Genomic DNA, 22,018 nt, shown 5'->3' with positions numbered 1-22,018 from the left:
ACACTGTTCTCCATACGTGTGTGATTCGACTCATTCGCTTTGTCGAGTTGGCTGTGCCTGCTGTCCACACGCAGTCCTGTCTGTACATTATTGCACTCGCTGTCGACTCAGCCAAAACCTCCTTACACGCTGGTCGCTTCCCTCCTCCTTTCAACCTTGATAGCAACTGCTCAATCTGCATGACGCCCCCAAATCTTTCGCTCGGTCCACCTACGAACATCCCAATCTCCTCCGCACCGTCTTCTATCACGATCAACGTCGACGTTCGCTCCAGCAACTACGCGCCTCCTCACCTTCAGTCACTCATTTAGGCCTGTTACCATACCACATCACACCAACATCCTCGCTCCCTTTCTCGAATTGCATCGGGGAAGCGTATGACCCGAAGACTCACCATCACTGGCAGCCGCTCCGAGATGGGCCTGCTTGAAGATTCCCCTGTTGAGCCCGAAACACCTCCGCCCAGTTGGTCACCCGCCAGCCGCGACTTTTGGAAGAAGCCTTCAAGATGGCAGATCTGCATGCCCCGGTTACGCCTGGTGCTAAAAGTAGTCGCCACGTTTGTCGGATTCATTTTGCTCTTCAAGATAATGAATGCAACACCTCCCGCTCCACCGCCTGAACCCGCACCAGAAATACCAGAAGTTCCTGAAGGACCAGATATCCCTGAAATCATAGAGACCCCAGAGATCACGGAGCCTCCATCCCCACCGCCCACCGAGGATGAGTTGATGGAAATGACACTGGAGAACTCAAAGAAAGAGCAATGGATATGGAAAGACTTTCCAACGTATGTCACCACATGCCCTTGGCAGCCAATCAATGTCTTTGTCAGTACCCTAACCGTGTTAATTTGACTAGGCATGACGGTTTGACGCGTGGAACGTCACATCTGCGCGCTTGTGAGACCGGTGAAATCGACTGCAAAAAGACGAGTCCTCTCCTCGTTCGCTATGATGGCTATCGAGCTTTTCAGGAACCCCTGGAACACATCGTATCCTGCGTTGGTCCGCGTGGTGTACCATTGAATGAGAGCTATGAAGACGCCGTTTGGGCGTATCCTGGTCAAGCAAACGGTGAGAATATGCGATTCTCGATGCCTGGACATGTCTGACTAGAATATCTAGGTGCTGTCGAGCCTAGCCTTGGATCGTATGAGGCGTCTGGCTTGGACGGAAGTGTATCTTTTGATCGCGTTGGTCGTTTTCAGGCGTATGGCCTCGATCAGTGGGATGCTGCTGATGTCCAAGAAATGAAAAAGATGAGCGACGTCGACTGGGACGTGGTTGACTGGGGTGAATTACAGGATGACTGTGCTGTCGTCAACAAACACCGTTTTCGGCCACTTAAAGAGCGACCTGCTAATTCGATTCAATATTCCAATCTTCGACACAAACATGACAAATCTTCGTCCAGAACGCTCTCCTCGACGCTAGAACCCGGCATGGTCAATAAGGCTAAGCGCACCGCGATTCTCATTCGTGTTTGGACCGGTGCAAAATGGACTGCCGACGCCGTGATGAATATTCGCGCAATGATTGCAGAGGCTTCTTTGGCCAGCGGAGGGAAGTATCAGGTATTTCTTCTTCTTCATGTCAAGGACGAACATATCCCACTCTTTGTTGGCGAGGACGAGCCGAGAGCAACGATCGAGAAGCACATCCCACCCGAATTTCGAAGCATGACAGAGGTCTGGAACCACGCTCAGATTCGCAGCTTGTATTCAAACCTCGCCGAACATGCTTTTGTTGGCCGATCGCCCTGGATGATCATCCAATGGTTTGCTCGCAACCACCCAGAGTTCGATTTCTTTTATCAATGGGAGTTCGACGTGCGCTATACCGGCCACTACTTGGACTTCTTCGAAGCAGTGGAAAATTTTGGGCGCAACCAACCCCGAAAAGGCATCTGGGAACGAGCAGGGAGAGTCTATATCCCCTCCGTCCATGGCGATTTTGACACCGATTTCCGCAATGTAACCACAGAGGAAGATCCTCACCATGTGTGGGGGCCGGTGTCCGTCGAAGGGGTCAAACCTCGTGGTCCTAAGCCGCCAAAAGAGGAAGAAGATAATTTTGAATGGGGTGTCGGTGAAGATGCTGACTGGATTGGCTTTCTCCCAAGCTTTAACGTGACTGGCACTGGCTGGTGGTTCCGCAACTACCTCTGGGGTTATGCTCAGGGCACGTCGACACCGAGGAGGGCCACTCTCATTGCGCAAGGCAGAGTCAGTCGACGCGTTCTGGAAATCATGAATTATGAAAATGCAGAGAATGGGCATCACATTGACGCAGAGATGTTCCCTCAGACCATGTGTCTCCACCACGGGCTGAAATCCACCACATTCCCGCACCCTATTTTCGCCGATCGATTTTGGACTCCCGAGGCGTTACAATCAACATTCAATGGGGGACCCTTTGGCCAAGCTGGAGGCTATTGGAATAGCACCTTCAGCAAGTGGAACGAACATGCGTGGACCAACATGACGTGGTACTACAGCTCTGCTCAAGCCATGCCGATTTTCCAACGCCTCCTCGGTATCACAGCGCTCGAAAGCGGTGGTCAAGAATGGGAGGATGTGTACGGCCGTACAGTCGTTCGCCCCATGCTACTTCATCCTGTCAAGGGTGCGAAAACCTGGCAATGGACTGAAGATGGATGGAAGCAAACCAAGGCTCGAACCTGATTCACCCACCGCCAACCACAGTCTTTACGCAATCCGCACTTTCACCGCAAACCTTGATTATTTGCATCAGCCTTGGAGTTTGGAGTTTGGAGAACCTGTTCGCGTCAGTCTGGCACTGCTCTATCGAACTTGTCGACCATCTGTGTCCGCCTTCCATCAGAAGTGCCATCGCAGATGTCGAACAGAGGACATTCCTTGGAAAGAGAAGTTGTACATCACGGGACCACTGTTTATTTTCCATGACGACTAGGGGACCTTGTTTCTCCCCCACGAAAAATGAGACACTGATACATACACGACAGAGGTCTTCCAGAGACTGGACAGCTGGATATGAGCTTTTTATCAAGCTATGGAAAGCATGAGCTAAGCTGGAAGACCAAGTACTTGATAAATAGAGATATGATCGGCCATTAGTCGGCTGGTGTTAATCATAATTGTAAGTTTGGACTGGCGAAGGAACTCTTAGCTGGTATGGTCCACATCTAAACATTGACAAGCTCATCAGACCCTGAGAGGCTACTCTAATAAGATGAGGGAGGTATTATTTTTGTGGGATCTAGCCGGCTGCGAGATATGCATGGATGTGCATTGGATGGAAAAGTGGCCTGGTGCTTGCTCACAGTTTGACTGGGGGTGGTCGCGATAATATGCACCAGGAACCACGAAATCCCGAATTGCGGGCGGTTCTGCCACATGGTTCCGCATCCTCTGCTTATCCAAGGCCCAGTCCGATGCCAGTCGGCCTCGCAAGACCAAAGTTCATTCTCGTTGGCAGGACGCTATTTCATTGATTTCCCCCAGAATCTCCCTGGCCAACACACATCAATGAGCGCTCATGCGGGTTACATGGTTGTTGAGACCTCATGTCCACAAATCCCTTCCGTAAGAGTAGTTCATTGAAAGGTTCTGGCGGAAGCAACACTCCTACTCCTAGTCTCACATCGGATCCTCGCGGCACCAGTCCTGGCGCTCTTTCTCTTGATACCAGAGGTATGTGTGTGTTGAGTTCATTCTCGCAAACATGCTGGCGGCTTGCTGAATCGCTGAAGCAGTCCACATTCCCCCGCAGAAACATGTAAACTTCGCTTCTCCTCCGGCCATTCCCATCTCGCCGGTCTCCTACCCACCTTCGCCTGAATCTACGCGACAAGAGTTCCCATCTACCTTCTCGAGCCCGAAATCCCCTCTGCCCGCGCCGACAGACTACAGCCAAGCGCTTGCGAGCGATCCTTTTGCGGCCGAAGCTTCCGACGAGGATGATAATGCCATTGAGCAGGCATTGGAGAACGCAAGAGTGAACAATGAGATAGTTGCACCTGTATCAGCTCCGACGAAGGTCTCCGAAGAGGATGCTGTAAAAGAGACGCTGGGTCGTTTTGCAAGCATCCCACGGCGACCGGTCAGTGGTCAATCGACCGTCGCTGGGAAAGACCCTGGCAGCTCCTCGAAACCGACGATGGACGTGGACGCATTCAAGAGGATGTTACTAAAAGGAGATCGTGGCCCTTCTTCATCCCGCGATACAGCGGTGCAGAGTGTTCAATCAGGTCCCAATCCTGTAAGTGACAGTGGTTCCAGTGCGGACACAGCGTCTATCTCACAACGCTCGATATTCGAGACTGTACAAATTGCGCACGATGAAAGTCCTCGAACGTCGGATGATCTAGAGGGTAATGAGGCGAACATATATCGAGCGCAGCTTGGAACTATCTCGGAGAAGGGAGAGAAACCCCCGCCGCCAAAGAGCAGGCGTGGGAAATTCCTCAAGGACCGGGAGACGGAGCAAGGACCAACGGCCAAGTTTGACAGCTTTATCAATTCGCTGACGTTGCCCGGCACCCGCAATGTCAGCTCAGAAGCACCGAGTCTGAAGTCGCCTTCAATTGACGAAACCCCTAGTAGCGATCGACTTGCCAGTGCCGGACAGTCTGATACTCAAAAGAAGGTGCCGCCAGCGCCTCCGTTAACTCGACGGAAGAGCCAGCAAGCACCAAAGAAACCAGTATTGGCAAGAAGCAGCTCATCTCGCTATTCGGTCTTCAGCGAGACGGACGGGCCTCCGAGCCCATCCATTTCCAGCTCTGGAACGAAACCTCCGCCGCCACCTCCAGCGCGACGGAACAACGGGACGAGCGACCGTCGCCCATCACTCGATGTGGCCTCGATTGCAGAGGACGCGAACCTAGTGGATGGGGAAACAAGGCCGAGCCTCAATTCCAGCCCATCCTACTCGAGGCGACTGAGCCAGGGACTACCACCTCCACTACCACCTCCCCGGCGAGGAAGAGGCTCTAGTCGAAGTAGTATGGAGACTACGAGGCCATCAATGGCGCACCTGGACGTGGCAGATGGCGGAGGAAGTGATTTAAGTTCTCCCAAGAGTGACCCCAGAGACATTTTGGCGGACCTTGCTGCCCTGCAACGCGAGGTAGATGCTGCTAGAGCTGGGGCGGGTCAGTGACGAAGAGATGATATCGATTGACCAAAACCCGCACTTTGTATGATATGGTCATAGCCACAATAAGCATTGAATGCTCCCATAGCTCTGAGGAAGGTCGCCTCTCGCTGGTACCCCTTACATAGGTACTCAATAGTCGATACGGTGGCACGTGCATGGCTATGGGCAATCTAGTCACGTGAGACTCGACCTAAATGACGTAGCCAACCGGAACTTGCCAGTTCTGCGACGTGCATGCATGCATTTCTGGGGAACCCGAAGCCCACGCCTAGTTTGTCTGTGCATCGCGCAACCTGCGAATTCCTATCCTGCCCTAAACTTTGACTCTGGCCCTCCCTTTTCATCTTCACTTTAGATACAGCAGGATCGATTCTCCTGTGTCTATCACTGTCGCCAACAATACCTTGACCAAGAAAGCCCTCTTGGTGACTTCCTCCGCCGTCCTGTCCCCCGCAATAGCACCTAGGTATTCAGAACAAAGGCCGCCCCCCCCACCCTCTGCTGCAAGCACACCTGGCGTTTCATTCCACACCCTACTCGACCACATCGCGGTCCTAGAATGATACTCTGATAATATCTAGTACTCTCATACCAACGGCAGCCGCTCCATTTGCTTGCTGTATACGCGTTAAAAACTACGAGGCAGTCAGGTCCGGCTCCTGTATCGATCCACAGTGCAAAGACGGATCTGTCGCAATCATGCCTAACAGAGGTCCTACTCTGATCAACCGTATGTACTTGAGCCCCCTGTGGCCAAACAGCCTTGTGGCGAAACTAATAGTGCGGGCGTATAGTCCCTCCGCCACCTTCAGACCCTGCCACGCCCAGCGAGATGGGACCGGGCACCCCCAACTCCACAACCACGTCTCTCTCGGCATTATCTGTTGTCGCCATAAAAGACGGATCAATCGGCCATGGTGGCAGAGGAGCGGCCGCATCGGCAAATACTCTTGAAGCCGAACGGGCCGATCGCATCTCTCGCCTCGCCGGCCTGGAGAGAGTTGCGACATCTCGACCTACTCCGTTAGGACACCTTGCACCTGGCTCTGGCGCCTTCCATGGTCAAGGCTTTGATTATGCACCTCAATTCAAAGAACGAAGTACTGTTGGGAGTGCCAGCGCAACGGGGAGCGTAGGTGGTCGAACCACTTGGGCGAGTGGTAGTGTCGATTACGATGCGGATAAGATGAGCGAAGACCCGGATGACGGGGTTTCGAGCACCGGTGGATTCAGTGACGAGGATAAGGCCAGTCTGGTCGGATTCGGTGAAGGGGCAGGCAGCACAGTCAGCGGCCCCGTCTCTACCCCCTACAACACTCGTGCCTCTATTTCTCGACAGAGCACCAATGTCAATGCTCCGTGGACTCCACGAACCGGCACTCTACCGATGTTTGGCTCCGGGCAGAGCACGCCTATGAGTGGCATTACCCCCAGTGCTGCTGCAGGGAGCACCGACCCCAAGATGATGGACGGGATGAGTTACGACCAGAATTTCCTCGACACGACAATGCAGCCGGCTCCACCGGTCGATGACCCCTCAACACACCCTCATGCCAATCGATTTTCGGGCATGGGAACTGAGATGGCAGAGGAAGTCATGCGCGATCGACTGAGAGATCTGGAGCAGGCACAACAATCGATGCAGCCCGGGAATGGGCAGACATTGGGCAGATTTCCCTTTGAGAAGGAATGAGCCAACGGCGTTGCGTTAAATTTCCACCGTGCTGATTCAGAGTCATACCTGGCTAGAGAGTGAGACAACCGGGTTTACTCAAGCAAGACTGCTCTTGGTGGAACATGAGCGAATGTGTTCTGTGACTGTACAACTATCGATAACTTGGGTGTTGTAGCGGGATGCTCTTGAGACTTGCCCAATGGTGGGTGGTTCATGGCGTGTTTACGAGGGCGTCGAGGGTCTGTTTACCCTCTTTTCGGCTGGGATCGCCAGGGGACACGGGTAGGAAGAATGACACTCGTTACCAAAGGCTAATATGGATATCCGAGTCAGTTAATCTGTAGCAACTCACATTATCGAGACCTCACAGAGGAGGTCAGGGACAACCGTCGGGAGGACAGGGTTCTTCCAGCTCGTTGCGATGTCCAAACTTCACGCGGCAAGCGAAGAGCTGATGTTGATGGCGAGGCTGAACATCCCTTTCAAGTAGCGGTCTAACATTAGGCTAGTTGCTAGTCCAGGGCACTCGAGCCCCTCGCCCTGGCTAAGGCAGCCGCCTTAAGTAAGCGCAGGGCCATTATTAGGAGGCCCTAGAGGCAGGCTAAGCCGTGCTTGGGGATGCCACTGATGCACAGGGAACACCGTTATTAAGAATGAAGTTTTTGCATGACTGCGCCCAGGCTTTACCGCTAGCCTGGCATTTCACGAAACTTGGTCCTCTTCCGCTGGAACACATTTTTTTGTCGCTTTCTTTCCCACTCCCTCTCTATCTCTCTTCCCTCCACCGCCCCCCTCTCGTCACCCTGTCCAATTTGTTTGTCCCCTCCTGCAATCGCTGATATTAAGTTATCAAGTAAGGAAAAGACTCTCGAGTTGTGACAGTCTCACCGCCACAAACGCTGCCGTCACCCGCAACCTTCCTAGTCCGCAGGCCTTTTGTTGTTGATACCTTTTACACAAATCTCCTTGTTGGCCACCCAACTTTTTCTTCCTGCCAGAATCACGCCCCTCGTCTGAGAAAGTCTAACGATCTTGGTTGCTGGGAACGCTCCTCTCAACTGTGCTCGACTACCCAAGGAAAATGGCGCTCACACAATTTGCCTGTATGTATGGTCCTAGACAACAGACGTGGCAGAAGATATCCAGGTCTTGTCGCTGACACTGTATACAACAGTCCGGACTCTGAAGGGGATCGGTGTGGTCAACGGTGCACCCAACTACGAGCCACTGTCGGGGTTCCAAAGGTTCGATATGTATGCTATGTTGTCCGACGAAGCCACTTGCTAACGATCCGCTGCCCAGGCCCGAAGGAAACCTACGATGCTGCTCCTACTCCCCCTGCGGCCGATATTTCGCATGGGCCTCCCCGGAAAAGTATGATATTAGACCGCACTTGAGAGCCAAAGCGAGGTGGACTGACTGGAAACAAGGGTTAACATCATCGACGCTGACACGGGTGTCATCATCTCTTCCCTCCCCGCCGAGAACGTTTTCGAACTGGGTTTTTCGCCCAAGGGTACCTACATCATCACCTGGCAACGCCCTTCCAAGGATGACAACGGTGACGCCGTCAAGAATCTCAAGGTGTGGTTGGTCATTGACGAGAAGGCGCTGGCGGAAGGCGTCGACAAGCAGCCGGTCGCCAGATTCGTGCAAAAGTCTCAGACTGGTTGGAACCTTCAGTACACATATGATGAGACATTTTGTGCGAGAGTCGTTACCAATGAGGTGCAAATCTACGAGAGCCACGACCTGACGACGGTTTGGAATAAAATTCGAGTCGAGGGCGTGACGGACTTTGCGGTGTCGCCCGGGAAGAGTCACACGATTGCAGTCTTCGTGCCGGAGAGAAAGGTAACCTCCAAGACACCCACAAGCCTATATTCTACTGGATCTGACCCGAAAAACAGGGACAACCAGCCGCTGTGCGAGTGTACAATGTGCCAAACTTCACCAATCCCATATCTCAGAAGAATTTCTTCAAAGGTGACAAAGTGCAACTCAAGTGGAATGACCATGGCTCTTCTTTGATTGTGCTGGCACAAACCGAAGTCGACAAGACTGGCAAGAGCTACTACGGAGAGACCACACTCTACCTCCTCAGTGCTAACGGTGGCTTCGACTCAAGGATAGATTTGGGTGCGTTACTCGCTGTTTCCGGCGCGACGTGCAAGTACTAACGTGTTCTAGACAAGGAGGGCCCGATTCACGACGTAGCATGGTCCCCGAAATCCAATAGCTTTGCTGTGGTTTACGGCTACATGCCAGCAAAGACTGTGATATTCAACTCCCGAGCCCAGCCAGTACACACCTTTCCTCTTGGACCGCGCAATACTGTACTTTTCTCACCCCACGGACGGTTTGTTCTTGTCGCCGGTTTCGGAAATCTTGCTGGCCAGATGGACATCTATGATCTGGAGAAAGATTTCGCCAAGATTTGTACCGTCGAGGCCAGTAATGCAAGCGTGTGTGAATGGTCTCCTGATGGCCTTCATATCCTGACAGCCACTACCTCGCCCAGGTTGCGAGTCGACAACGGCATCCGTATCTGGCATGCGGGCGGTTCGCTGATGTATAACCAGGATCTGAATGAGCTCTATCATGTTTGTTGGCGACCACAGTCGGCTGATGCATATCCCCTGGCTGCTAACCCGCTTGCCGACGTTCCTACAGCGCACAGCAGTGCCATGGAATACATGGCTGCCCGCAAGACGCCCAGTAAACCTGCCGGTGCGTACAGACCCCCAGGAGCTCGTGGACAGGTCACGCCTCTAGCGTTCAAGCGCGAAGACGAAGGTGGTGCCGCATTCGTTCGCGAGGGCATTTCGTCATTCTCAAGTAACATCAATGGCTTTGGGAAGCCTCGGCAACGGGTTGTTCCAGGTGCCGAGCCTGCCGAAGAAAAGGGACCTCTTCCTCCTGGAGCTGCTCCTGGAGGAGGGGTGAGTTTGACAGGAACTGGAGAGGGAGCAGACGGAGAACCACTGTCCAAGGCTGCTAAGAAGAATGCTAAGAAGAGAGAAGCAAAGAAGGCGGCGGCGGCAGCCCGGGATCAACAGCAAGGCGGTGGGCCACCCAGCAACCTCGCGCCGGAGCAACGACCACAAGGTGGAAGGGGGAAGAGCCCAAGCCGAAGTCCCGACGGTCGTGGCCACCAGCGCAGCCGAAGTAGGAATTATGTGCCCGCGCCTGGTCTTGAGCCGCCCAGTGGACCGAAGAAGGAACGGAGCAGGAGCAACAGCCGACGACAGCGCGGTGATACAAACAGCTCAACGTATGAGCGGCACCACGGATTTGCAAATGGCACACCCAAAGGCCCTGCCCAGGGAGCATCCAATGCCAATCAGCAAAGCAAGACACCTCGCAGCAATGCGCCGACGCATATCAACACAACTATTCCTATGCCCCCTCCCCCACCTGTTCCTCAATCGTCACAAATCCCTCCCGAATTGGAAGTCACCTCCCCAATGACCCCTGGTGGCAACCCCCAGGACAAGAAAATCCGCGGCCTCCTGAAGAAGATCCGAGCGATAGAGGACCTCAAGATGCGCTTCGCTGGGGGAGAAAAACTGGAGGATACACAGATGAGGAAGATTCAGAGTGAGGAAGGGGTTAGGAAAGAGCTGGCGGCATTGGGGTATTCTGCGTGAGAGCATTTGTTTGAGGTTAATGCGTTGGTCTCGAATCTGCATGCACTGTCATTTGTTTTCCCAGCATGAGAGGATTTCTGCCTCGAAGGTCAAGTCGACGAGGTCATCAGGAGAACAGCACAAGGCGAGCCCATTGCTCGGCAACGGAGCTTGCCCTTTGATGCGGCAGGCTGAGCCAGGTCAGGTCGATATCGAAGAAGAGTGTCCGAGTCGTCGAGACGGGGCATTCATCCATCACCTTGCAATTGCAGCATTGCCGTCTGGGCGTTGTGTCGAGTCATTCCATGGCCACGATGGCTACGACAGAGTTTTGGTCCCAATGGAGACGGCTGGGCCCCGCGTGTCCGGACGTGTGATTTGCGTTCCTGTTTACACAGGCTTCTACTCCTCATTTTGCATAGCGAGGAATGTGACCACCAAGGCGGTGGGAATGCAGATGGATATACGGCTGGATCGAGATTCCGAAAGGGAAGGCCAGGTCGGGGACGACAAATATCAACTATGTAGAGACCAGTGCTGCCAGGAGTCGCGGGCATGCATAGCTCGGGCCTGATGAAGGTGACGAACTTGTGCGGAAAGCAATTCCTCAAGCCAAAGAAAAACCAAATGAAAACCACAGTAAAACCCATCAGAGAGAAGAAAAACAAAAACAATTCAAAAGATGTTCGAAAGGGAGAAGTAGAACACTACTGAAGTGGTCAAACATCAAACGTAATACAGTATTAGATGTGACACTGAGAGGGTGTCAATCTTTTTGGTAAATGTAAGCCGCCAACAACAGCCGATTGAGAACCGTAGACGGCAGTTTAAAAGGTTGCGATTCCCAATACATTGTTCCATGTCCCGTCCGTACCCAGCACACCACCCACTCCACCACCATGCCTGCTTCTTCCCCGAGGAGAGGAGAGACAGGACAGGGACAGGTAGGTGCGTAGATGGGTACTTCAGGAAATGGATCTGCCTGTTCGGCAGAATGGGTTGGCGGCTCGAAAAGACAGAACCTTTCCCTTCCTTTGTGTCACACCATCGGGAATGACCCGCACAAGGCAAGGTCGAAAACGAGATGAGGACAAAAGGGGTGGGGGAGGTTTCTGTCTTTTGGGGGGGTTGATCTTTCGCGAAGAATACTGAGCCTGAGAATTGAGTCAAGGTATTAATCTCGCCTTGGGCTCCACCTTGCATCGCGATGGAAATGTAGAAAACATATGTGGAATTGAACATAGTAGAGGGAAGGGGAGGGAAGGTCATCTGCAATCTGGAAGAACTGGCTGCAGCAATACAGCAGGCATGAGTATAACCCAAAGGGGAAAGGAAGTGTCCTTAGAACGAATAGACCAGATGTCGCATGAAAAAAAAAAAGTAACGAAGACCTTCTGTAAGTTGATCACAAGTTGACCATGACATTCGGAGAATAAAGGCGCCATTTGGCCAACGGTAATGCATGTGGAACTCCCCGCGAATTCGAATGCTGGAGTAGCAATTGGATGATGTACAAGAAAAAACCGAGTTCGACAATGAGGGTATCGTACAAAGGGGCCGTGTGGTTTGCCAACACAAGAGAGCCAACTCCGGCTGGGAAGGCGAAGGTATCTATTAGCTTTTCGTGCGGAATGGATTGCAGAGCGTTCATGTGAACAACCTCCTTGGGTTTGCGGCTGGTTCACCTTCGAACGCTTTTTTCCCATTCAGAATCTTCAAACCCCTGCCTTTCGCTGGTGTTGGGCTTCCCATGTCAATATCCTCGTCACCATCATCCTCATCATCATCAATGCGGAACCCTACACTCTTAGTGAAGAGGTTCATCGGTTTCTTTGTTGCTGCCATACCACCCATGTCATCAAGGAGGCGGTCCATGCCCTCGACATCCAGATCGCCAGACGCGAGTAATGTTTGGTCTGACGGCGCCGCAATCGTTTGTGTAGACGGATCGGCGACGCTGGAACGTGGAGAAAGCGGGTTGAGCGAGAGAATGAGGCGGTGAGATGTCTGTGTAATAAAGTCAGGAGAGACTGCGTTGTCGAAGATACTGCTCCCAGAAAACCCATTGCTTGAAAGTTCTGAGCTAGGAAGCAGACTGAGTGACAATGGTACTTGACCCCCCAAGTTTGGAGGCGGAAGGCGAACTGGTTTGGACTCGCCCTTCCAGAAAGAGAGGATTGAAGAGATGTACAAGGTTTCATGTGCGTAGCTTATGAGCACGGACTCGTCGTGTGCTACTCGGTTTGGAAGCATTTCTTCGACATAGATGGACCCGTAGCATCGTTGATTGTTTGGTTTTGATGAGTTATTTGTAGACGTTGAGCCTTGGAACAAACCCTCAGATCGTACCTTGCGGGTCGACGGGGTCATCGGCGCCAAAGAGCCGGATGTTGGTTGTGCCTCACTGTAAGCAGATTTCTGCTTGGAATCCACGGAGGGCAAGAGGTGTGATCGTACAGCGAAACGAGTCAAGGAACCACCTTGGATGCCTGAGATATTTCCGTGCCCGCGAAGGAGGTTGGCACCAGAGCTGGAGGATGTAGGTCCCACAGCCTCGAGGTCCCAAATCCCCCATTCGCCATCTTCGAGCAAAGCTGCGACAGCACGGCCAGCGATGAGCCATCGTGCATCTAGGACTAGTTTTCGTCTCTGCTGGGCGACTTCCGTGATCTCCTGCCTGAAGGATGGGAGCAGCGTGATGAGGAACTTCCCGCGATCGCTGCCTGGCATTCTCGTCGAGCGCGTGCTGGAAACAGAATCAGCTGTTGCAGTAGATCCTCGACGCTCCCGAGTATGTGATGGGAAGACCTGGTAAACCTTGACAGTGGAATCTGCCGGGACCGTAATGAGCAAAGTTGAATGTCGTTCAGCAGGGTAAGGCGAAGTATTGAACGAAACCCTCGCGTTGATGCACGACGACCGAAGATACGTCCGTCTAATCGGGACAGGGTAATCAGCATTCGTCGCAAATTGATTCTTATGTAGCGGAATTTGATGGATCAGTAACAGTCCCGCACCAGTCGACGACACTGAAGCAACCAGAAGTGACCATCGTTCGGATTCGAACTCTGCACTCCCCGGCTTAGGCTGAGATTGTGAGCGAGTCTGAACCTTAGCCTGAGATTGTTCCTCGAGGTCCATTTGCTCCCGCGAAAGAACACCAGTGTGAGTGATTGCTATATCGGAGATGAACTGTTGATGAGAGTTTGGACCTTCTATTTTCAGTGTTCGTACACCCATCTTGGAAAGGTCGTGCACGCCTGGAGCAGGGGGATCAAGGGGAGCAGAGATGACTCGTATGCTGAGGTCTGCGCAAGCGACAGCAATAATGATGCGGTCGCTGTAGATAGCTGGCCATGACTCTGGAGGAGCCTGGGCGAGATCCTTCACAATATGTGGCACTGCAACCCTCGAGGCAGCTGTTCCCAAGGGTATGTCGATATACCGAAGTACATCCCGGTATGGTGCCGACGGGTCCACTTCCTCCTCATCTTCTTTGAACTCGGCAGGTCCTATGTTGGCTTCTGCTTTCCCTGCCGTGTCATCATCCTCGTCGTCGAGGTCGATGACCATAGCGTTGCTCTTCGCAGAACCATTTGTCTTTGGTGGCGGGAGTTCTTTCTTTGGTGGCTTGAAGCCCTTGCCAGCATACCATACAATGCGCAAGCCTTGTTCGTGCCCGTAGACTATGACGGTCGAGCCATTCGAGGACTGTCGGGGGTAGACATGCGATCTGAATGCTTCGTGTGGGAGTTCATAGCTAGATTGTAAGGTCAGACCAGGCCACCGCAATCGTGAAGGGTGAACTTACCTGAGCTGCCATCGCCCTTTTTGTCTCACAGCCGATCGATTCATTCTGCAAGATTGTGTCGTGACCTCAAAGCAGGAAAGAACGAACAATCCTTGGTTGTGTGAACTTGTGGTCAATGTGGATTCGGGTTGATGCTACAAGAGCCGCAAACTGCGCAACTTTTGAATTTCTCCAAATCGCGTCGGGAACGCGTTTTCACAGTCAAGACAGTCAAACAGTTAAACAATTAACATTATTTTCACTGCATCCAAATGTGCCCGAACCCCCAGGACCACTGAGAGTGCATTGCACTTCGGCAAATCGATATGCTTGCCTGCTCTAACTTAAGCCGCCTTGCCCTCATGTCTGTCGACTTGCCTTCGCCACTCCAGAGCCATGAGTTCAATCCAGTCGCTCGGCCTGCACGAACCGAGCGCTGTGCCCTATCTTGTTTCCGCTTCGATACTTCCTCCTGATCCATCGCCTTCACTGTACAAATGGACACTCTCGCGCGTATACGAGAAAAATGCCTCAAAATTGGTGGAAGAGGAGATTCTCATCACAGCACATTGCGTGGTGTGGTCCAGGAACGGTGCAATTGAAAGAGCGCTGAACCTCAGTGTTGAAGGGGAGACTATTCTCCATGCCTTTGTCACCCGCTTTGGTCAGCCTGGTACTGGCCAGAACAGTGGCCAACACCAGAATGAACGTGTGAAGCCTGGGGACCGTGGTCTAGTGGTGGTGTTCAAAACTCAGGTTCACATATTCCTTCTCTCAGGCGACAGCTATGTTTTCCCTCTGTCCTTCGAGGTTGAGTCTGCGTTTCCGTATCCATGCGGGTTCATACTACAGCGCAAACTAAGCGATAGGGAATCTGGTGGCTTCGTTGAACATGTCCACCATGACCTCAGCACCATCAATGAGACTCTGACGTCTATCGGAGACAACAGCTCTCGACCATCATTGATCTTGCCAGAGAAGCGGCCCTCGGATCCTCGACCACTATCTTCCAGCGCCAGTGGTATGCCTAGGACCTTTTCATTCACTGAAATCATGTCAGAACTCGGTCTCGTGGTGTGGAGCCCCAACCGGAAAGGCGAAGCCCTCGAGGAATGCAATGCTCTCCCTCGTTCAGAGAAGTTAATCTACATCACTGCTGGCGACGAAGTCGGCTCTGAAAAGGCAAGTGATCGACCGGTCTGCATGGCATTGACTTTCAACGAAAAAACTGCTACCTTCACTCTCTGGCATGTAAGCGGAGATGCCATGAGCGAGCAACAACAAGCACGAAGCAAGCAGGATGGTAACGCCAAATCTCGCGCATCTTTGAGGAAGAGTTCCAACATCTATGGCCGAGACCATGGCACCCTCAGGGAAAGCCTTTTAGGCTCACGGCCTCCACACCCAGACGGTGGGCCGTTCTCGTCTTTGGAGGAGCAAAAGTCCTTTCCAGTAAATGATCTGGCTTCTCAACTAGGGCCCGAATTTGGCGACGTCGGAGTGCAAACCCGATCAGCCCGCAGAGTCAGCTCAATGCTGGCACGCACGGATTTGGGTCCCGCAACCGATCGAAACACATTCAATGACCTTGCAATGGGCCATGCAGGCCGACAGAGTCTGAATCGGGCGGGCAGACGAGGCGAGTCAATCGGCAGCTTCAATGATCGGCAGAGCTTTGGTTTTCGACGGAGGAGCTCCTTCCCGACAAATGCATCGATCCTAAGTAATGGAACTTCATTCTTGGATATTTCGGCTCGGGCTCTGTTAGAGGAGTTTGACCCATTACGGCAATCCACGCGCCTCGAAGATGATACCTTTGACGGCCCAGAAACTAATTTACCTAAGAGCGTCGGTTTCTTCAAGGTCAAAAGCTTCCCCAGACGGCAGTCAGCTCCCGAGTCCAAATCAGCATTCGAAACAAAAGTTTTGCAGCTGAGCAGGGGCACCTCATTCGAGCAGGATGGTAAGCAGACAAGGGACGTCTACCTTTGCGTACTGGACAAGAGCACACAGGAAATGACCATCATCAGGGTTTTGGTCAAACGACATATCTACGGCGGTACAAGAAAATCGACCGTGTCCGAGCATTCTTTGGAGCTCAAAGCTGTTGAAGTCCGCAGCTTACCGGGCATAAAGGACGCCTGCACAGTCGTGGATAGATCTATTCAGCGATTAGTCGTCCTAACACAGTCCCGGTCACAGATGATTGGCTTGCAGCTCGAGTCGCCATGGTCTCCGTCTTTCCAAATCGGACTTCCTGTTCGATACGCAATCTACGACCCGCTTGTGAGCCCTCAGCCATATAGCCCTAGGAAAGACAAAGACACGGGAATCAGGAGGGCCATACCGGCGAAAGATGTACAAATTCAAGCCTTGTTTGACTCGGGCATTCAAGCACAGATCTACGTTGTTGATCAAGACAAGCGCCGACATGCGCTGGGAATCCAACTTGCTCCTCAAGATCCTCTCGTGCAAAAGGTTCTCAACATGTGCAACATGGTGCTAGGTCCAAACCAACAGGAAAGCCTTCTCGTTGCCTTTTGGGAGGTGGCGAGGTGGTTGAAAGGCAGGGAAACACCAGTGACCTCTGAATGGACTGCACTGCTGGTAGTGCTCTTCTCGCTTGGGGTGCCTTTCATCAGCAGTCAGCATTCGCAGTCCACACCAACGCGTCGTCGGACCAAAACTGCTTTTCTTCGGTCCAGTAGCGGAAGTGCCATCGACCTTACTAATTACAACCTCATGCATCATGCGGGGGACGAAATGCCCCAAGCATTAGGAATGCAAGCGCCTGCTTGGGAATGGATGTCTCAGAAACCCCTCGAAACAGCAACAGTCACTCCAAAATCAAAGCACTCAAGGGCGGCCAGTGCCACATCTTTTCAAGAACGTGCCCCGGAGAAGAAGAACGCGTTTCTGCTCACATGCATCGCACTGGCAAGAGAGTATACCCAGACTGCCATCGGGGAAAGCGCCCTTGGACCGGAGGGCTATTTGCCAACTTCGATCAACAGAGAGCGAGAACAGCGATGCAATGCCATACCCAGCATTTTGCTCGGACTTCATCTCCTTTACGAGGAAGACAAACTCAACACACTGGCAAATCCTGGCCGGAAGGATACAAGAACCCATTTATTGGTCGCTCTCGTACAGCTGGGTTTGTGGCTAGGATGGACAGACTGGACCGCTGGGAGCAACACTTACTACGGGCACGAATCAGCACAAGTCGCTGAATACGTGTTCGACAACTCTTTACTCGATGGTCTCCGAATTCCAGCCCAACCATTTCCACCGCCGTCGATCTACGAGCATTATGAAAAGTGGATCAAAGGAATTTCACCTGCTCCATTTTTGACCTTGACTCGTTTATCTGGTTTGCCGGAGCTGAGCAACCATGACCATCCATTGTGGTGGCAGGCAGCAAGTCTGACGCCCCGAACGTTAGAACTCCTGACCTTCATGGATCAAGCTAAGGACCAGCTCAGTCCCCACAAAGCAGTCGCAGCTTTGCTTCGGTCAGGCTTGAACGAGCGCATCTTGAGCACTCTTCCTGACGGAGTAGCTGCCGCATTCCATCAAACAATTGCATCATACCGGTATAGGGCGGACAAAATTGGAGACCAGGTGAATCAACTGATCCTGGGACGCGATGCTGCATCGCACCGAGGTTACGATCTATCTCACCATTCGTACAAGCCACACTTGGTGCTACCACCATCACACGAAGCTGTAAAGGACTATCACACCGTGTGCTCCTCTGCAACCGAGACGGAAACCCTTCAAAGATGGGACGCATCTTCTGAAGCCGACCGACATGCTATTAGCCGGTTGATATTTAACGAGGACCGTCGCTTCTCAGAAGCTTCTAAGCTTGTCAATCAGAGCCGACCTCCCGTCGTGGAGTGCACACCCGAGCCTGGCTGGAGTGATGTGGACATGTTAGAGGCGCAAAAGGAACTAGCACAGTATGTCACCCTCAGAACATTGTCTGTGGCTGCAGGGCGAGGTATGATGCATTTTAGTGGGCGCGTCCCCTTGCTCACAGAAAGGGTGCCCTCGCCCGCATTCAGTCTGCAATGTATCATGAAACCTCGTAACGCGAGTGAGGGGGCTCAAGCCATGACTTTCAGCGCCGACAAAGCCACCTATACAGAAGAGAAGGTGTGTTGGGCATTCTTCCACAACGGCGCTTCGACGGGCCTCATGATCTCGACCGATGCCAAAGGAATCAACACCTCGTGGATACAATTCAACAAGCCGCCTGACTTGACAAACCGTCATGCTGGATTCTTGCTTGCTCTTGGTCTCAACGGACATCTGCGAACACTAGCCAAATGGGTTGCATTCAAGTACCTCACCCCCAAGCACACGATGACATCCGTCGGACTCTTACTCGGACTATCAGCCTCTTTCCTAGGGACCATGGACACCTTGATCACACGGCTGCTCTCGGTCCACGTCACACGTCTACTGCCGCCTGGCGCAGCCGAACTCAATCTATCTCCGTTGACACAAACCACTGGAATTATGGGGATTGGGCTTTTGTATTGTAATTCTCAGCACCGTCGCATGTCTGAAGTCATGCTGTCAGAAATTGAGAACGATGATCCCGAGGAGGGTGTTGCATTGGACAACGTGCTTCGCGATGAGGGTTACCGCCTGGCCGCCGGATTTTCGTTAGGGCTCATCAATCTCGGGCAGGGCAAACGCCTTCATGGACTCCATGATATGGGTGTTGTTGAACGCCTTCTCACCATCGCCGTGGGCACGAAGAATGTGAATATGGTCCATGTCCTCGACCGTGCAACGGCAGGTGCTGTCATGGCCATCGCTTTCATTTTCATGAAAACCAACGATAGAGCAATCGCGCAGAAAGTCGATATTCCAGATACATTGCACCAGTTCGACTATGTGCGACCAGATATATTCCTTCTTCGGACTCTTGCGCGGCACCTGATCATGTGGGACTCGATTCAACCCACGGACGCTTTTATCGGTATGTCGCTTCCCGAGCCCTACAGGTCGAGAATCGATTTGAAGGCTACGAAGTTTCTCAGCACTGAAGACATGCCGTTCTTCAACATTATTGCCGGGGTCTGTTTTGCCATTGGACTGAGATTTGCGGGCTCTCAACGACAAGACGTTCGCGATCTTCTCGTCTCTTACTTGGACAATTTCATCCGCCTAAGCCGTCTGCCTGCGCATAACTACGATGCACAAATTACCCTCAACAGCGTACGCAACTGCCTCGACACCCTAGCCCTGGCTTCAGCCACCGTTATGGCTGGTTCAGGCGATTTAGTCGTTATGCGCCGTCTGCGTGCTCTTCATGGACGTACCGATAAAGATACGCCGTTCGGAAGCCATTTAGCGGCACATATGGCGCTTGGTGCATTGTTCCTAGCTGGCGGCACACGGACCTTTGGAACCTCAAATCTAGGAATTGCGAGCCTGTGTATCGCCTTCTATCCGATCTTTCCAAATGACGTCCTCGACAACCGCGGCCATCTTCAAGCTTTGCGGCATCTATGGGTGCTTGCTGCCGAGGGGCGCTGTCTCGTGGCAAGAGACGGTGATGCAGGCGGCTCTGTCTCGGGTGGCATAACCGGCCGCATCAACCTGAAAAATGGTGAGACGCAGACAATCCCCTTGCCAGGATTGATACCAGAATTCGACACCATTAAATCCATAGACATCAAGGGCGAGGGCTTCTGGGATGGTCACCTCGACTTTGAAGCTGGAGGTCAAGCGCTGCGAGAAAAGATCAAGAGCGAAAATGCCGTGAATGTGGTCCTTCGGCGCCGGACAGTCTACGACGAGCCCCCGAAGAATCTTTTCATGGCGGAATTGCAAGCAAAGGCTTTGGCAATGGGAATTCCAAGTATTGATCCCAATGCTTTTCCTTCCTATATTAGTACGTTCGCCTCCAGCTCTGTACCTGGAGCTGGCATTGCTGCGAGCGCCGCGAGGTCGACAACTCCGAACCCATTCGAGTGGATTTTCGAGATTGGGCCTCTCAGGGACTTTGACCATGCGGAACGAGCGCTGATTCTGGGTCCCACACCGATAGATGGGAAGGAAACGAGCAGAGCTACAGTTGTGGATTCCCGACTCGAGTTTGAACAAGGAGTTCTCCCTCGGAACGATCCTGTGAGCCAAAACGGTGGGACGGGCAATGGTCAGATTGATAAGGACAAACTGTGGCAGTTGAGGTTGTTGTTCGCCTGGTTGGATCGATGGGAAAGAGAGGATGAGGAGCATGATCGGAGAAAACAAATAACCGAGCGGGTTGAGGGAAGTCCTAGAGGGGGGGACCGTGGCAATGACAACGCGGACAAATGGTTCTCGGACAGGGGAGGGACCTGGCTGAGAAGAGAGGTGATCGAGAAGCTGAAGTGGAGGGTGTGGAATTTGACGACAGGGTCCAACGACGAGGATTATGGGGCGAGAGACTATGACGCCAACGAGATGTTGTGACGATAACGACCTCGGTATATCAATGATGTTGACGAAGGGATGAGGAACAAGCCCTTTTCCAGTTGAGCAAGGGTTCGATTATGGCGCATATCATTACGACGGGGTATCCATACACGTTCGAGTCGACTTTTGTCTGGGATTCACACTACAAAAAGCCCTAAAAGGATGGGATAGAGTTCAGGGACGCAGTGGCGGTGGAAATGGGAGTGGCATATGGATATCAGATATCAGATATTATTATCATTACTATTGGTATTCATTATTCCGTGGTCACTCATGCCTACCTATAGTGCCCGATCACCAAGGAGTTTCTCTAATAGTTTGATCCATTGTTATGAGAAACAAACATCAAGTAAGAGAATGTGGATAGTATGTCGCCTGCAGTGGTGATGAGTGATGCGATGATCGGGGGCTGTTTGAGTCCACGACACGGCACGACGTGACTCGAACAGACGGCCTGCGCGGCCTTCAGAGGGCAAAAAGGGGGGGGTGGAAGAGAAGGAGTTAGAATGAGACTTAGAACAGCAGGGTCGGTATCTTGCCTCGACCGGGACCACGACCAGGAGCAAAGTACTGGAGGAGTAATTACTTGAAAAATAGGATAGATGACGAACGCCCCCGAAACCCTTCCGTCACGCCGTCCGTTGCGTTCGTACGTACGTACGTAGCACACCAGCCCGGAAAAAAAAAAAACAACCCAGCTAACACAAACCAACTCGGCTCGACCGACATCCCTCCAATGACCTTCCATGCATCCAACCATATTGCTCCTTCATGCATGCATGCTGTTAGGACAGTGTATTCAATTCAATTCACGATTGTCGACCCTCTTTTGATTTTCGTCGCAAGAGCCAGCCAGTTTCGGCAAAAACAATTGATAAAACCGCCAGGCCAACATCAGCAGTTTGTTGTGTCCCACCGCGTGAGCTCGCAGGCCCCGAAGCTCAGGGAGGACGACTCGTGAAATGTACTCGTCGACCACCCTCGTGGCCTGACCTTTGTTGTTTCTGACAGAAGAAAGACATGTCCCGTGTACACGCTCCATTTTCAGTTCGTAAATCCTTTCTCCGAGACAGGCAAAGTCGAGAACTTTGGGGACGGGGATCGTCGTGTTCTCGCGAATAAATACCAGTGCCGCATGGTCGAAGAAGAGCTGAGAGTAGTAAAGAGGCCATGTATATCATTGGGAACTAGTGAAGTATTCAATTCACAGTCCCTTCTCGACGTCAAATGCTTCGAGTCGGTGGATCGAAAAGAGAGTCTGGTAGCTCGAGTTTAGCCTAGGGGATGTTGTGCTTGTCTG

The 22,018-nt window shown here is 52.4% G+C and overlaps 6 protein-coding genes across 6 annotated transcripts; 5 read left to right on the top strand and 1 right to left on the bottom strand.

Moving 5' to 3' along the window:
• Window positions 1-416: 416 nt before the first annotated feature.
• On the top strand, window positions 417-2,686 carry Z517_11879 (uncharacterized protein; the record flags this gene model as incomplete). Its single annotated transcript, XM_013423462.1, has 3 exons — window positions 417-790; window positions 862-1,076; window positions 1,128-2,686. The coding sequence occupies 3 exons, from the start codon at window positions 417-419 to the stop codon at window positions 2,684-2,686; spliced, it is 2,148 nt and encodes a 715-aa protein (XP_013278916.1).
• Window positions 2,687-3,549: 863 nt separating this feature from the next.
• On the top strand, window positions 3,550-5,147 carry Z517_11878 (uncharacterized protein; the record flags this gene model as incomplete). The annotated part of the gene is made up of 2 exons (XM_013423461.1): window positions 3,550-3,676; window positions 3,739-5,147. The coding sequence occupies 2 exons, from the start codon at window positions 3,550-3,552 to the stop codon at window positions 5,145-5,147; spliced, it is 1,536 nt and encodes a 511-aa protein (XP_013278915.1).
• Window positions 5,148-5,843: 696 nt separating this feature from the next.
• Window positions 5,844-6,837, top strand: Z517_11877 (uncharacterized protein; the record flags this gene model as incomplete). The annotated part of the gene is made up of 2 exons (XM_013423460.1): window positions 5,844-5,874; window positions 5,939-6,837. 2 exons carry the CDS (start codon window positions 5,844-5,846, stop codon window positions 6,835-6,837), a joined length of 930 nt encoding a protein of 309 aa, XP_013278914.1.
• A 1,063-nt stretch (window positions 6,838-7,900) lies between these two features.
• Z517_11876 (uncharacterized protein) lies at window positions 7,901-10,469 on the top strand (the record flags this gene model as incomplete). Its single annotated transcript, XM_013423459.1, has 6 exons — window positions 7,901-7,922; window positions 7,994-8,063; window positions 8,122-8,193; window positions 8,250-8,673; window positions 8,730-8,958; window positions 9,010-10,469. 6 exons carry the CDS (start codon window positions 7,901-7,903, stop codon window positions 10,467-10,469), a joined length of 2,277 nt encoding a protein of 758 aa, XP_013278913.1.
• A 1,626-nt stretch (window positions 10,470-12,095) lies between these two features.
• Window positions 12,096-14,303, bottom strand: Z517_11875 (uncharacterized protein; the record flags this gene model as incomplete). Its single annotated transcript, XM_013423458.1, has 2 exons — window positions 12,096-14,208; window positions 14,260-14,303. 2 exons carry the CDS (start codon window positions 14,301-14,303, stop codon window positions 12,096-12,098), a joined length of 2,157 nt encoding a protein of 718 aa, XP_013278912.1.
• Window positions 14,304-14,634: 331 nt separating this feature from the next.
• Window positions 14,635-20,715, top strand: Z517_11874 (uncharacterized protein; the record flags this gene model as incomplete). The annotated part of the gene is made up of 1 exon (XM_013423457.1): window positions 14,635-20,715. One exon carries the CDS (start codon window positions 14,635-14,637, stop codon window positions 20,713-20,715), a length of 6,081 nt encoding a protein of 2,026 aa, XP_013278911.1.
• Between the last annotated feature and the right edge of the window lie 1,303 nt (window positions 20,716-22,018).

This window comes from Fonsecaea pedrosoi, assembly GCF_000835455.1.
Source record: "Fonsecaea pedrosoi CBS 271.37 unplaced genomic scaffold supercont1.8, whole genome shotgun sequence".
In the NCBI taxonomy this organism is placed as follows: domain Eukaryota; kingdom Fungi; phylum Ascomycota; class Eurotiomycetes; order Chaetothyriales; family Herpotrichiellaceae; genus Fonsecaea; species Fonsecaea pedrosoi.
The sequence above is the reverse complement of the archived record's forward strand: the minus strand, read 5'-3'. Positions and strand labels throughout refer to the sequence as shown.